Source organism: Engraulis encrasicolus, chromosome 22 (genome assembly GCF_034702125.1).
Source record: "Engraulis encrasicolus isolate BLACKSEA-1 chromosome 22, IST_EnEncr_1.0, whole genome shotgun sequence".
In the NCBI taxonomy this organism is placed as follows: domain Eukaryota; kingdom Metazoa; phylum Chordata; class Actinopteri; order Clupeiformes; family Engraulidae; genus Engraulis; species Engraulis encrasicolus.
Genome location: NC_085878.1, coordinates 42,713,903 through 42,729,553, shown reverse-complemented (window position 1 = coordinate 42,729,553; position 15,651 = coordinate 42,713,903). Strand labels below are relative to the sequence as shown.

Genomic DNA, 15,651 nt, shown 5'->3' with positions numbered 1-15,651 from the left:
GGGGACCATATATTTTTTAATTTGGTTCTGATTTGGCCTAATTTTAATGTTCCCAAACAGAATTTTGGTCACAACCTCAACACTAACAAAATTCCGCACACCCCCTGAAATGACTGGCGAACCCCGAGGGGGTGCCCCCACCTCAGGTTAAGAACCACTGCTATAGACAACAATCCCTGTGTAGTTCACTCTACAACAGGGATGGGCAAATGGATGCCGGGGGCCACATGCAGCCCGCCTCCTCACTCAATGCGCCCTATAGATAAAACAGTAGGCCTAATTAAGAAAATAATGGACACATTTTTTAAACACGATTACTGAATCAATCTGTTGTAATTATACTGTAGGCCAATAGAGTGAAAGCGTGAAAGTGAAAGCCCAATTTGGAAACTCCAACTCACATTGTCATTGTGACACAGCATGCAAGTGAACACTGCACACTATGAAATTGCATTCATGTCTCATCCGTGCAAGGGGGCAGCCCTCAATGGTGCCCCAAGGGAGCAAGGCGGGACGGTACCATGCTCAGGGTAACTCAGTCATGGAGGAGGATGGGGGCGAGCACTGGTTTATTACTCCCCCCACCAACCTGGCGGGTCGGGAGTTGAACCGGCAACTTTTGGGCTACAAGTCTGACACCCTAACTGCTTACCCATGACTGCCCAATAGAGTATTGAGTATACAGGTAGAGTATTCTATTCCTTCCAAACAATATGGGCAGTCAGAGAGCAACCAACTCTGTAAATTGGAGTCAGATCCATGGTCATGTGAACTCCTGATGCTGGTGCTGAAAAAAACATGGCCCTCCTCATCATAAGCTGCCCATGCTATATAATGTCAACACCTGTGTTGTTTGCTCCATCTTGGGACTATAATGCAAACAAACAAAATCAGCAAGGCACAATGTGTGAAGAAAAAGTTTGTTGTTAGAGATTAACCTAGAACAATTTGATTGGGAGCTTGGTTTTGGACATGTTCAGCTGCAGAGTGTGATCCTTCATCCAGGTGGACAGGTGAGCGAGATGAGTAGATCTGAAACGGTGTAGTCATCTGACTGAAATGACAGGTAAAGTTGCAAAAGAATGTTGTGTTTATTAGCAGGAAACAAAAGACACAGTAGGCATTCACTCCAGGTTGTGCAAAGTATAGGCCTTTCTCATGGAGCAGGGATGTCAAACCTTGGTCCTTTGTATAATTTATTTAGCCCATAATGATCATTGTAGATATCTAACAGTTGGTTGACATATGGCTTGAACATGAAACATGGGTAGGCGCATAGGCTACAAGAGCATTACTAGTGTAATCTCACACTTAGCAGGTATAGCATATGCTCTGTTAACTCACATCTTGCCGTTTCTTCATGAAGTTGAGGTGGCTGCATCTCAACAGGGTCCGGTGCACTAGGTCACGGTGTGGATCCACTAGGCCTACTGGGAGAAGCATTATATTAGCTCTAGATCTCTACATCATTACATGTAATGAAAAGTAGTAGGCTACTGTATAACCAGAGTAATGCAATGGTTATAATCAGGGTGTGATTTGTGATTTGTGATCTGGAAAACCAGAAGGAGGGATATGTTTAAGATTGTAAGCGATATCAATGGAATTACATTGAACTGTGATAAAAGCATGTAGAAAAAGTGGCGATATCAAGACCACAAGGGGGGACAATCCCCGCCTACAAATGGCACCCTGGTTATAATAAAATGAAATGCATGTCGTATGTGTGATGATTAGTGTTGGGCAAGTTACTCAAAAACTGTAATGCACTACTGATTAAGCTTACATGTTATGTTACTGTCTTTTCAAAATAATCCCTTACACTACAACATTACTATATTTAAAATATAAGGCAGTAAACTACTTTTGCATTACTTTAGTTACTTTCACCAAAAGAACTGTAGGCCTAGGCCTAAATATGGAACTGGCAATTTATTGCAGTGAAAAATCAAGCTCATGAGTCATTACTTTTACCTCCCACCCAAGAGGTGTTTTGGCAGCATGCACACTAAAAGCTACCAGGTTCAGGAATAGCTTATTTCTGACCCACCACACTGAATGTAACTTAGGTTATTTAGCATTGTAACTAAGTTAATATTACAGATTTTTGCCCTGTAATGCATTACAGTAGAGGTAATTAATTACTTTTGTAATGCATTACTGCCCACCACCACTGGTGATGATGCCGTTTCGGGTACGAGAGCGAGGGTTTAGCTAATTTTACCGGTAGCTGCTCGAAAGTGACAGGAGGATGCATTGCAACTTCAAAGTTGCACGTAGGTGCTTTGAACCATTACGACCAGCCAGGGAAGCAGGGTTATGTGCGTGCAGATTAAGATTTAATGGCTTAAACGGAGCCCCATCCTAAAACAATAAATCACACGCCTTATTTACAGATGTCTACTCGATATGAAAACCTTATCGGACCTAGCATGGTGTTACAGTGCGTTTTCCCCATTGAGAGTAAATAGAAGGTTTTGTACTCGTTCTGTTCTAAATGTAGCTTCTTGCACCCAGCCCAAGACTTTTTTGCCCTCTTCACCAGATGTCAAGACGAAATGTATGTGACGACGGTGATTAACAATATTTGCCAAAACAATAAATGCACACGTACATGTCACATTATTAGCTGTTCGTTGTACTGGGTAGTTATGCTAACTAGATAAACTGTTATGGTAGTTAACTATTAACTATCGTATTGTTTTTACGAAAGAAAATACATTGGCACCGTAATAACACGAGTCTTCCTGCTCATAAGACATATCTGCACTCGTAGATGCTTTGAAATGAAACGCCTACTGTCAAATAAAGCCCAAACTTGAGGACAAACTTATCGTTTTGACACCAACTCCACTCGCTGGTCCTTCACGTGTCCGACTTTATGGAGTAGGCGGGCTCTTCTCTTGCTGCTGACTTCTGATTGGCCGGCTAAAATGTTGATCCTGGATCAACGCTTTGATGTTGATCCAGGACGACTTATTACTTGGTGATATCAGATCCTGCTAGTAGTAGTAGTAGTAGTAGTAGTAGTAGTAGTAGTAGTAGTAGTAGTAGTAGTAGTTGTCTGGGCCAACGATGAAAATGTCCATCTCACTATACAGTGGATGTGGGGATATTCAGCCCCTGAGTCAGTGTTACAACTGATGTCTTGCAAGTACAGCCATCAATGTAAACTGCTGGATTGCCAGTGTCTGAGAAGTAGCTGGAAATGCTGCACAACCCTCTGAAAACTTCAAACATGTGTATATCAGCATGAAGAGGATAATCATGGTGACATATTTACAGATATTTACTAGACTGAGTCAGATCCTGAGGACTGAAATAATGCTCTTTATTTATTCTTGCTGTTGCAGGAAAAGTTAAGAAAAAAAAGAAGATTTCATATGTTGTCATTTTTATCACATTTTGTCAATCACATATTGCTTTGGTGATTCTATTAGGTCAATTGGTATGGTCTAACAACCTCTTTAGGGTCTTGATTGAATGGAAAGCATCCCTGAGGAAATGTAGGCACCCTGTGTGGTCAACAAACTGCATAATGACAAAAAACAATACAGTTTTCACATTTCCGTTTTACTGGTCCACCATTTCAATGCATGATCATTCACTAACTACCTGTTTGCAATGGTTATCATGCCATGTTAATGTACAGTATGGTTATCACATGTTAGTATGTGTTTGTTTATTATGTTTTTTGTTTTTGTTTTACTGTTGGGGGAAATGTAATAATAATAAGCTTAATAAAAACAAAAACGGATTTCATATTTTATCACATTTTGTCATTCACATATTGCTGAGGTGATTCTATTAGCCTATTAGTGTGGTCTAACAACTCCTGTAGGGTCCTGATAGAAGGGAAAGCATCCCTGAGGTCATTTAAGCACCCTGTGTGGTCAACAAACTACATAATAACAAAGAACCACAATAACGATTTTTCACATTTCCATTTTACTGGTCCACCATTTCAACACATGATAACTACCAAAAAGCTACCTGTTTGCAATGGTTATCATGCCAAACTGTTAACTTGAGATGTCCAAGAAGTCAAAAAAACAGATTAGAACTTGCCCACCCGTTCGATTGCGAGAGGTCAATTTTTGGCTTCTGGCTCAAGGCCTATATGAATGACCTTGTATTGTGTGAATTTATTAACAGCATCCCTCACAGACCAACCTACTTTCTTCACTATCTCTTCCCACGCTTCCTCCTCAATAGGAATTTCTGGAATATCATGGAATTTCATAAAAGTTTTTACAGTCATGGAAAGTCATGGAATTTTACCATTTTGCATGCACAGGCATGGAATATCATGGAATTTTCTTAACAGTTGTGTAGAAGCAAAAACATTTTTGTTTGGTGTATAACATTGTTTCCTACTGGTTATACTAGAACTCTTCGCCAGAGACGGCTTGATTTCACGCTGTAATGTGCAACATTCTAGAATGCAATGAGCCCACCTAAGTCTGGCGATGGCTCTGCGTTGGCGTTGAAGACAATCTTTTGTTTAATGTCCTTTCTTTTTACGGAAGTGGTCATGGAAATTCTGTTTTTTGGGTCTGGAAAGTCATGGAAAATCATGGAATGTTATATCTGAATTAGAGTGGGAACCCTGCCAGGAGGTCAGGATTTGGCTGGTTAGCTTCGCCGATTAGTAAGGCACTTCCTCGTCGCCATTTTCACAAATTCACATCATATCCGGGACCACTTCGCTCATGATGATTGGTGGGTGCGCCATTGCGTTCAGCACATGCATGAGTTTAGGGTTGGGCACACAGACCTATATACAGTGCATCCGGAAAGTATTCACAGCACTTCACTTTTTCCGCATTTTATTACGTTACAGCCTTATTCCAAATTGTATTGAATTAATCTCTGTCCTCAAAATGTAAGATAAATACCCCATTATGACCATGTGAAAAAAAGAGTTCTTGTTCAGAGTTTTTGAACATTTATGCAAATATGATTTTTGTTTTTTAATTTTAATAAGTATTCACAGCCTTTGCTTAATACTTTGTAGAACCACCTTTGGCAGCAACTGCATTTTTTTCATTTCGAAATGAAAAGGGATTAAAAGGGAGGTCATCGGTGTATGTTTCAACCTTTCTCCACATTGAAATTTTACATTTTGAGTCTGCACCTGGCTAAAATAGATGGGTGTGAGTTTTGAATGAAATCCTATGGAGAGTATCATGATCTGCTTCTGTAGTCACAGTGCATGTTGACATGCATGCTTCTTTAGGTGTAATTCAGATTTCCAATGTTGACCGCATTCATACACCCCCAAACAATGTCAGTCCCACAACCATGGTTGATTAGCCAGATGATGCACTTTTTTTTGTAAAACTCACTTGTTTGACGCCATCTAAAGATTAACAGACCGAGGATATGGATCACTGGAACCATGTCGTATGGTCTGATGAGACCAAGATAAACAAATTAGCTTTAGATGGTGTTAAGCACGTGTGGTGGTAAACGAGTGAATTTTTGTGTTCAGCATACACATCACTAGTTTATTTGTATAGTGCATTTCACAAGTGCAACTCAATGTGCTTCACAAAAAAATAGCAAAATCAAAAAGAAAGGAAACGAAAGAGAAAGAAAGAAAAGCTGCTAGGGGAAAGATTTTCCAGGTTCTGCCTTTTCACCGTCTCTGGTCTTACATTACATTACACTTAGCTGACACTTTCATTTTATTCAAAGCGATTTGCAGTTATTATTTGTCAGGGTATTGGTTACAGTCCCTGGAGCAATGTGGGGTTAGGTGCCTTTCTCAAGGGCACTTCAGCTGTGAATGGAGATAGGGAGAGGTCAGGGGGGGATTCAAACCTGCAGCCCCTAGATTGAAAGACCAACTCTCTAGGCTCTAACCACTCTCTAATCACTAGGCCACGGCTGCCCCTGTCTTACTCTGTATTTAGAATGAAGTCCAGTTGGAGTGCTTCTTGGAACTGTCTATTTTTTTAAGATGGTGCTCTTTGGTGACAGGCTTGGTTGATTTCAAAAAAGTTTTAGAAATACCAAGGCACTCATCTTCTTTGTAATTAAAATGCCTTTATTTTGTTGGGCATAGCTTGATTAAAATACTTTGACACGTTTCGGCGTGAAGTCTTCATCATGCTATGCCCAACAAAATAAGGGCATTTTAATTACAAAGAAGATGAGTGCCTTGGTATTTCTAAATCTTTTTTTAAATTTACTCTGTATTGATGTCTCCCCTGCAGACTACCCTTCAGAACCTGAGTGAGAGTATTCTGACCGTGATGGAGAACAAGAACCCCTCCATCAGGCAGCAGGCCGCCCTCTTCCTGTCCAGAAGTTTCCGCCGATGCACCGCCGCCACCCTGCCAAAGAGCCTGCTCAAGACCTTCTCCGCTGCCCTCTTGAAGGTGGGACAGGATGCAAACAGACACACACACACACACACACACACACACACACACACACACACAACACAGGGTTCTTTTCATCATCCCGACTCCCGTCCTCCCATGCGCTTGTGGCCTTGTGATGTCATTGACGACAAGTCAAGTCAAGTCGGTTTTATTGTCAATTTCTTTACATGTGCTGGTCATACAAGGAATTGAAATTAGGTTTCTTACTTTCCCATGCAGACAGACAGACTCTAGACTCTAGAGTGGCAGAGAACCTGGAAGCTATGAGAATGAGCACTATCTGGTGGTCAGGGGTGGTACTGCAGTAGTTGGCTATCGTGGCCAAGTGAAAGATGAATGGGTGTCAATGGAGTTTCCTACAACCATAATTTCTCGTTGTATAATTTTTTGCCCAGAAATTTTGATATTCAGTTTGAGTTTAGATTTTTGTGTGCCACCAGATCATTATATACTGGGTTAGCAAGCTCAGTTCATGAGGCCAAATCCATAAACATTAGCAGAATGCCATCAAGTACAGGTCAAAATCTTCTGCCCTGCTGGAAAAACTAGACACCTGAAAAAATGACAATTCAGGCTCTTGTATAACACCAGCCATAGTTCTGACCAGGAATATTTTATTTTTGAGATTTTTGACTGGAAATGGCAGTAGCATTTTTTTTTTCTTGCATTTAGCCCTATGGACTCCATTTTCCAATCCATATCTTTTCCATTCAGGTCTGGCTCTGTTTCCAGATGGAAACAGTACCAATGGAAACAGTAATTATTGAAAAGAACAGCGACAGTAGCTTTCTGAGTCTCTCGTTTGTTAAACACGTTCAGCCTTGTACATTTAAACTGCACAGCAGTATCTAAACCATACAAAAGTCTTTTCATACAATAATAACTTGGTGAAGGAGTGGAATAAAGGGCCGTACACACACGTTGCTGCTAGTTACTCGCTCAGCAAATGAACTCAATAGAATGTCAATGTGTTCCAGCGAGACTAGCAGGCGAGTAGTGTACAAGTGATATGATGTGGGCGGATCCCGAGTTGAAAATATTTTAACTTCGAGCGAGGCGAGTAGACGAGTAACCAATTGGAATGCAGAGCTCGGTATTTCTCGCCTGTACATTGGCAGTTAAAGCCGCGGGAACTTTCAGCGAACGTTTCATGAAAGGGTGGCGAGTAGGCGAGCAAGCGAGAAGCTAGTAATGTGTGTGTACGCCGCTTAACTACTATCAGTGCTTAAATCTTGCACCCAGCAAATCAATGCATTTTATTTTTCCGGTTGCCCATGCATGCTTTGAATGTTGCACCGTAAAGTCAGTCAACATTCTTGTAATATGCAGTGTAATGGAAAAATCAGAAGCAGTGTGTTGGACTTGTATTGCACAGTGAGACATCTCGTTGAACCTGTTCCTGTTCCGTCCTGTGTAGCAAGCGAATGACAGCGCCCCTGAGGTTCGAGACGCAGCTTTCGAGGCCCTTGGTACCGCGATGAAGGTTTTGGGGGAACGTGCAGTGAACCCCTTCTTGGTAGACGTTGACAAAATCAAACTGGCCAGGGTAAGTACATGCAGTATCAGTGCTCTGCTTAGTGTCCAATGTGGATTATTTGGGTAATTTCTTGCAGAGTGATGTTGGGGCCCTTTTTCTAAGGAAGCAATATTATACTACCTTGCCATTGCACTGTGCTTATACATACCTGCCGACCATTACGCATTTTGTGTAGCAGATACGGATTTTGACATCAAACTACGGCGCTGTCACTTCAAAATACGCGAAAAACCAATAGCAAAGTGGGCCCTTATAAATTGCTCTGTAGACTTGCAACCAGACAGAGCCGTAGACATGGCGCTGGCCTTTCCATTGGCCAGCAACGTGTGGGGGGAATATTGACCAATCAGAGCGCTAGAACTAGTTTGGATGTCTTCATTTGTTATGCTGCGCTCCTCCCGAGTCGAGGCATCAGCTGCCGCCAGAAAGTTTGCTTCGAAGTCTAATCACACAAGCAGAGAGACTGGTTAATGTACTCCTATAATCTCTGAAACAAGTGTCCTCCTCCTGTCGTCATGTATTATCCATCTTGGTACTGTCGCTGTAGTTTTACAAGTGAGCACCGTCAAAATCACCGTTTCAAAGGTAATGGACTTTGAGAAAGGTAGCCTGTATGGGAATAGTGAATTGCGTCCAGTTGCTAAATCCCTAAACTTATGAAAATAAATAAAGGCAGAGGTCTGTCGTAATGATTCACCCAATGTTTCGCCGTATTTGACGGCAATATGTTGTTGCTTGTTTTGATATTGGACCGACACGAGATTACTTCCGAATGAGAAAATGTGTCGATGACCGCGCTATAAATTAGCAGATTAGCAGCAAACTAAATTCGGTTTCCCTTTGCGCCGGATCATTTTAACTCGGGAAAATAAAGCGATAGTTCTAACGGTTGTGCTCGGAGTAGGTCTACATCCATAACCTACCATGACACCGTATAGGGATACTGTTCCCCCCTGAGTCATGGCCCATTCTGTGAACAGGTGTAACAGGTCGTGCGTCATACCAAATATGCACCACTCCACGACTACTATCCGTAATCACGTGAATCTATTAATAAAATCTATTCTCCTATCATCATGTATGTGCCGAACAGTGAACAATAGCCAACTCATGACGGCAGATGAGGGTAGATAGGCCTACTATTATGCAGAGAAGTGAAAAAAAGAAGCGATGCCCCTCAACAGTTACCGTGGAAGTTCCAAAAGCATTGGCCATTAGCCCCCGTCCCTCAGTAGAGCCACTAGGTTGTACTGAATGAATGCTGAAAGTGTGATTTTGATGTTGCCCCCAACGTAATAATATTAACCTGATATTATCCTAGCTTAGATAACACTTGTCTTTATCTTTTTCTCTACTGCTGATGCTTCTTCACAGTAGGTGACAACATCACCATTTATTAATATTGGGGGAGATGATGTAAGAATCATTACAATTCAACTTTTTGTTCATAAAAATCACTGAAATGCCTCGGTATTTTATAATCAAATTATACATTTTCCTACATGTACCTTCTACAGCCAAAAAATAATCAGCAAATGCTTCAATTTCATACTCAATTCCAGCTCCAACACCCCCCAAGTGACCAAATGCTCTGTTTGGCTGGTACATAGGATAACTTAATAGCCACTTAGGCCTACTAGCCAGACTGGTGGTATGTTTGACTAGTAAGATTAACAGCCATATTGGCTGATGATCAGTAAAGTTAATTTAGAGGCCTCCAGCACACTATATCATAGCATTTTATTGGTGTTATGGTGTGAAACAAACAAAACAAAAATCTTTCATGAAAGTTTAATACATTATGGTAGTTCAAAGTACTGTGAAGAGCAAGATAAACTATTTGCCAGATACACGGGATGTTAGGCTAAAATGCATTAAAATGCAGGAAATTGCATCTAAGAAAAGCATTTTTTTTCTGGGGGAGGACCCCCCTGCCTGAATGAAGTGTCTCATATCTTCCCTGTTGACATTTGGCAACCCTAGGTGTAGGGCAGACTATGCAAAACAAAGTAGCCTCTCAGATGGGCCCGCCGGCGACCCCGTTGCTTTGCCATGCCAAGTTGTTGCGCCGTGAATTGCCGCGCCGCGATAAGTTGCTACTCAAATTTTTTTTTAAAGGTTGGCAGGTATGCTTATATGTAGTTACCAGAATATTTTTTCTAAAACATCATTGTAATTATATACAGTATATGTTGCCAGCATATTTTGATAAAAATGTCGTTGTTAAATGATGTAATGTCTCCTAGTTGTGATAACTGCCATGCTGTTGAACTGTTGCAATGACTTAAAGGGACACTGTTCAGGAAATGGTCAAAAAGGGTACTGCAACTATGCTGCTCATTGAAACTGGGCTGCCTATTGCCAAATTTGATCTTTACATGGAAGTTTACTAAGTAATAGGGAGGGAAAGTAATCTCATCGCCCCCTGCTGGCAACGTTCCAAGCCCCTGCAACAAATGAATGGGTTTTTTCTTTGAAAAATTACATCTCGGCCCTGACGACGAAGTAGAAGTAGTGGCAGTCATATTATAGGCATGTTGGTCCGTTTTATCGAATCAGGTGGTAAAATGTTCGGTTTTTCACTGATCTGAACTGATTTTAATATTCTTTAAAAAGCTAATACAGAACTACACTGACTGGCATGTGTGACGTGTTTACTCCATGTAATTAGCATAGTCAAATTAGCATAGCCAAACATGAGCCAGAGAGGTGGTTACTCGTCACCACAGAAGCCATCATATCTACTGGAGAAGTTAAAACCAAACCAAAATGATCGCGTGTATATATGTGTAATAAGAAGACAATGTGGAACTCACAGGATTACAAGAATGTGAAGATATGCGAAGAACTTGCGTTCATTCGCGTTCATTTGTTCCTCTGTGTTGTCAACGAGGCGCGAAGCAGAGCATGCTGGGAGCTGTAGTCAGTTTCCGACCAGATTTGCACAATTTCAATTTTTCTTAAAAGGGCAAAAAATGACTTAAGATTTTCACAGGTAGTAGTTCATCCTATTGTGTACGCTGAAAAATGCTGGTGTTATAGTTCCTAGTCATATCTTCGTGGGATTTTTTAAAAAACTCGTCTATGGGAATTTCAATAGGATCGCCCTGGTGTTTGGAACGTAACCGCTAGGATCGCTGTTTTCCACGTTCCCTCCCAATAAACAAATATTTTCTAGTATGGTCCAAGTACAGTCATTTTTGCAGCTAAAAATGGCTATTTTTGGAAATTCAAAATGGCGGACCATGGAGAAGATCCCCCATTTCATGTATGAAAAGTGCAATTTTTCCAGTCATAATGAATACTTAGAATTTGATGCTTGTGGTAAGTATCCATGAAAAAGGTAACATTAGTGAATGGGCAGCATGAATTCTGGAAATAAACAACAAAAAATCTCACACAGTGTCCCTTTAAAGGTGCACTGTGTAAGATTTTTAGTTGTTTATTTCCAGAATTCATGCTGCCCATTCACTAATGTTACCTTCTTCATGAATATTTACTACCACCATCTAATGTTACCTTTTTCATGAATACTTACCACCACCATCAAATTCAAGTATTCATTATGACTGGGAAAATTGCACTTTTCATACATGAATTTCCAATTTTTTAGCCGCAAACATCAATGTACTTTGGCCATACTAGTAAATATTACTTTATTACTGTAAAGATTCATGAAAAGATCAAATTTGGCAATAGATGGATACCAGTTGTAATGAGCGTCATAGTTGCAGTACCCATTCTGGCCACATTCTACACAGTGCACCTTTTAAGACTACCGGTATGTGCCCTCTTCTGTCCTTGTGAATACTACAGATAAAGGAGTGTGCAGATAAGGTGGAGCTGGCCGGAGGGAAGAAGAGTGGTGGCTCTGCTCCTGCTGCTGCCAGTGCCCCCGCCCCTGCGGTGGAGAAGCCCCCCCAGAAGGCCCCCGCCGCCCCACCCAAGAAGGCTCCCGCAGCCACAGTCAGTAGTCCCACCTTTACCTCTCCCTACACCTCTATCCATGGCTGAAGTGCTCTTGAGCAAGGCACCGAACCCCACATTGCTCCAGGGACTGTAACCAATACCCTGTACCTAAATAAGCTGTACATCATTTTGGATAAAAAGCCTGAGCTTAAGTGTAATGTAACGTAATGTAATGTCAACACACGCAGACTTCAGACACTTTTTGTCAATCGATCAATTTACATAGCACATCACCATCATCATACCCTTCAGTTGTCATCCAATGTTGCTGAATTAGAAATTTTATCTCTTCACTACACGTCATTACATGTACTTGTTTTTTGTACGATATCGTCAATCTCGTTATCCACGAATAATTGCACTCGGAAACAAAGTGTGTGTGTGTGTGTTTACACCGTTCAGTCTGCAGCTGGCAAGAAGGGAAAGGCAGCAGCAGGAGGTGGAGGAGCAGCCAAGAAGTCCGCTCCAGCCAAGAAAGCTGAGACGGTGGAGACGGAGCTGTCCGTGAGTGCTTTTGTTTCTCTGCCAGCCAGCTGCTGTTTATGCTGCCATTTGTGTTATTTATCACTTCTGATTGAATTGGAAATTGGTCTCCGTGTGTGTGCATGGAGTGGTTTGGGCAGTGTCCCTCTTTGTAGGTGCGTGTGTGTGTGCTTGTGCTTGTGCTTGTGCTTGTGCATGTATGATTATGGATTGAACAATGGTTGTGTGTGTGGGTGTGTGTCTCAGTGTGTGCATGGAGTGGTTTGGGCACTGTGTCTGTGTGTGTCTGTGTGTGTGTGTGTGTGTGTGTGTGTGTGTGTGTGTGTGTGTGTGTGTGTGTGTGTGTGTGTGTGTGTGTGTGATTATGGATTGAACAATGGTTGTGTGTGTCTCAGTGTGTGCGTGGAGTGGTTTGGGCAGTGTCCCTCTTTGGAGGTGTGTTTGTGTCTGATCATGCACATGGTTGATTGTGTGTGTGTGTGTGTGTGTTGTGCAGGCCGAGGTGTGTGAGGAGAGAGCCGCCGCTGTGCTCCCGGCCTCCTGTGTGCAGCAGCTGGACAGCTCCAACTGGAAGGACAGACTGGCCAGCATGGAGGAGTTTCACAAGGTGACATTTGATATCAGTGTGTGGTGTGTGTTTGGTTTGCAAGACTGTGTGTTTGTGTGTGCGCACGCGAGCGTGAATGCTTGGTGTGTGTGTGTGTGCGTGCACGTTTTTAGCGTGGCGTCACTGGGTCAGTGTGTGTGTTCTCCCTGGTGTTAAATGGGTTCTCTCTCTCTCTCTCTCTCTCTCCCTCTCCCTCCACGCTGCAGGCTGTGGAGCTCATGGATCCGAGCGAGATGCCCTGCCAAGCTCTCGTGCGCATTCTAGCCAAGAAACCTGGCTGGAAGGAGACCAACTTCCAGGTAACTCGCACACGCACATCTTCACACAATAGTTGAATGCTTTTCAAGCACGTGCATTCAGTGTGTTGGCATTTTAATTATGGTAATGTGCTGAAACCCAGATGACTGCATTCTGTTGTTCTGTTGTCTGCTCTGAGTTGTCTACTGTAGCTTCGGTGCTTAATCGCATCCTGTTGGGCTGGTGTAATTCTGTTGTGGTTTTTGTCTAGCCATGACCTCCTTGTGGTGCAACATCATCCGTGTTGCTTCTAGTCAGGCCAAGAGCAATGCAAATATCGTTTCTGATCTCCCGAAAAATCGTGAACTCCACCCACTTTGTCCGACACCTGTCAACCATTAGCAAATCTTGGGAGGCGGGTCAACCATGCCGTTTGGGAAACGTTAATTGTCATGCTCTTGGTCAGACCAAGTCTCGAAGAGATTTGACAGTCGATGATAATCAGGCTAATATTTGTCCCGCTGTCCCCCAGGTGATGCAGTTGAAGCTGCAGGTGGTGGCTACGGTGGCCCAGAGGGGCCACTTCTCCAAGACCTCAGCCCAGGCGGTGCTGGACGCGCTGGTGGATAAGATCGGGGACGTGAAGTGCGGCGGGAACGCCAAGGATGCCCTGAGCGCTGTGGCGGAGGCCTGCTCATTACCTTGGACTGCAGAGCAGGTGATTTTAGTAGATGGAGCCTGTTGGGATGGATTTGAAGAGTTTATTTGCTAATCGGATTTGACTTTGTCATTTTATTATTATTATTATTATTGAAAATGACTGTTCAGAGGTCCTATCACCCATGTGTGAATTCTTGCGATTCAAATATTTTCAGAACATACTTTTTCGAACTGTATAAAATGCATTTTGCAATGCAATACATTGCCCAATGCAAAAATGTAAATTTTCCAACACTCTACCAAATGGAGGCTACTTTGACAAGTTGGGACTACTTTGCCTCTGTAGCCTTCATCAGAGGGGTGGTGTGGAAGTGGTGTGATGTCGTCTGTGATGAATTCCATAGGTTTTGAGATATAGTTGAGGCCTAAATTACATCTATGCTACTATTACCACTTTGCCTTGATTGGGCAAGAAGTTGTTTTTGAGCCTTTAAATGATGTTACCAAAACCTTTAAGCCTGGTTCACACGTTACTCGCTCAGCGAATTAAGTCAATAGAATGTCTGTGTGTTCTTGCGCGGAGGCGAGTAGTGTACAAGCGATGCGATGTGGGCAGATCCCGAGTTGAAAATATTTTAACTTCAAGCGAGGCAAGTGACCAATTGGAATGCAGAGTTCGGTACTTCTCGCCTGTGCATTGGCAGTTAAAGCCGCGGGAATGTTTAGCGAACGTTCCATGAGTGACTGGCGAGTAGGTGAGCGAGAAGCTAGTAACTAGCAGCGTTGTGTGTGAACGTAGCTTCACGCTAAGACTATGGGTATTTCTCAAAAACTAGTCTGCACACTTCCAAGTGTGCTCAGCCTAATTAGTCATGTCTAGTGATTGGATACTCTTTGGTGAACTCTATGGAGTATCCAATCACTGTGCGTGACTAATTAGGCTGAGCACACTTGAAAGTGTGCAGACTAGGTTTTGAGAAATACCCAAAGGGACAGTCCCACTCCTGACTTTTTATGAGGAACAATTCAGCATCCAACCTGTAGGGCAACCAGAAAATGTAGAAAAATACTACTTAGTGTGGCTTTAACGTGGTCGTTGTGTAAAATTCATGCTGTCTACTACAGGCTGTGTCTGCGGCCTTTGCTCAGAAGAACCCCAAGATCCAGGCGGAGACCCTGAACTGGCTGACTGGTGCCATTAAAGACTTTGGATTTACAGGGTGAGAGAGAGAGAATGCCTCACGTCTTGCATGTCAAAGCTATTCTTCTTTCCTCCTTCTTCCCCAGTGAGTCAGATTTGATTTGAAATTCAAATGATGCTGTCTGCTCTGTTCCTGTCTCCCGCAGCATAAATGTTAAGTCCTTCATCAATAATGTCAAGACGGCCCTGGGAGCCAGTAATCCGGTGAGTCATTATATTAGTCTCCGCTCTGCTGTATGCTCTGCTCTCCCACCTCCCTCTCCCTCACGGTACATGCACACAGGGACGGCACGTTTCCTTAACGTCTCCGTGAGCAGTGCGAATCCGAGAGGTTCGCGGGCTGCCTTTCACACCGCACAGTCAACGTCCACGTTCTATCCCATTTTCAATGGGAGCCGCGCATTGAACGCGGACGTCCGCGCAGGATATAGACTCGAGTTCTATTTTCAAGGAGCATCGCGGACATGTCCGGTCAGGACGGACATGCGCCGCGCTTACACCGCGTTCCTGTGTGCAAGGCATTATTTGTTTCATGCATTCTAACCGTTTCGGACTGATAACGGAC

The 15,651-nt window shown here is 42.8% G+C and overlaps 1 protein-coding gene across 1 annotated transcript in view; it reads left to right on the top strand.

Moving 5' to 3' along the window:
- LOC134439185 (cytoskeleton-associated protein 5-like) overlaps positions 1-15,651 on the top strand; it is a 67,840-nt gene that overhangs the window by 14,851 nt on the left and 37,338 nt on the right. Inside the window, exons 11-19 of the mRNA XM_063189070.1 lie at positions 6,222-6,386; positions 7,810-7,938; positions 11,746-11,895; positions 12,301-12,402; positions 12,878-12,988; positions 13,195-13,287; positions 13,758-13,943; positions 15,011-15,105; positions 15,233-15,290. Coding sequence (XP_063045140.1) covers positions 6,222-6,386; positions 7,810-7,938; positions 11,746-11,895; positions 12,301-12,402; positions 12,878-12,988; positions 13,195-13,287; positions 13,758-13,943; positions 15,011-15,105; positions 15,233-15,290 — 1,089 coding nt within the window. The remainder of the gene's footprint in view (positions 1-6,221; positions 6,387-7,809; positions 7,939-11,745; positions 11,896-12,300; positions 12,403-12,877; positions 12,989-13,194; positions 13,288-13,757; positions 13,944-15,010; positions 15,106-15,232; positions 15,291-15,651) is intronic.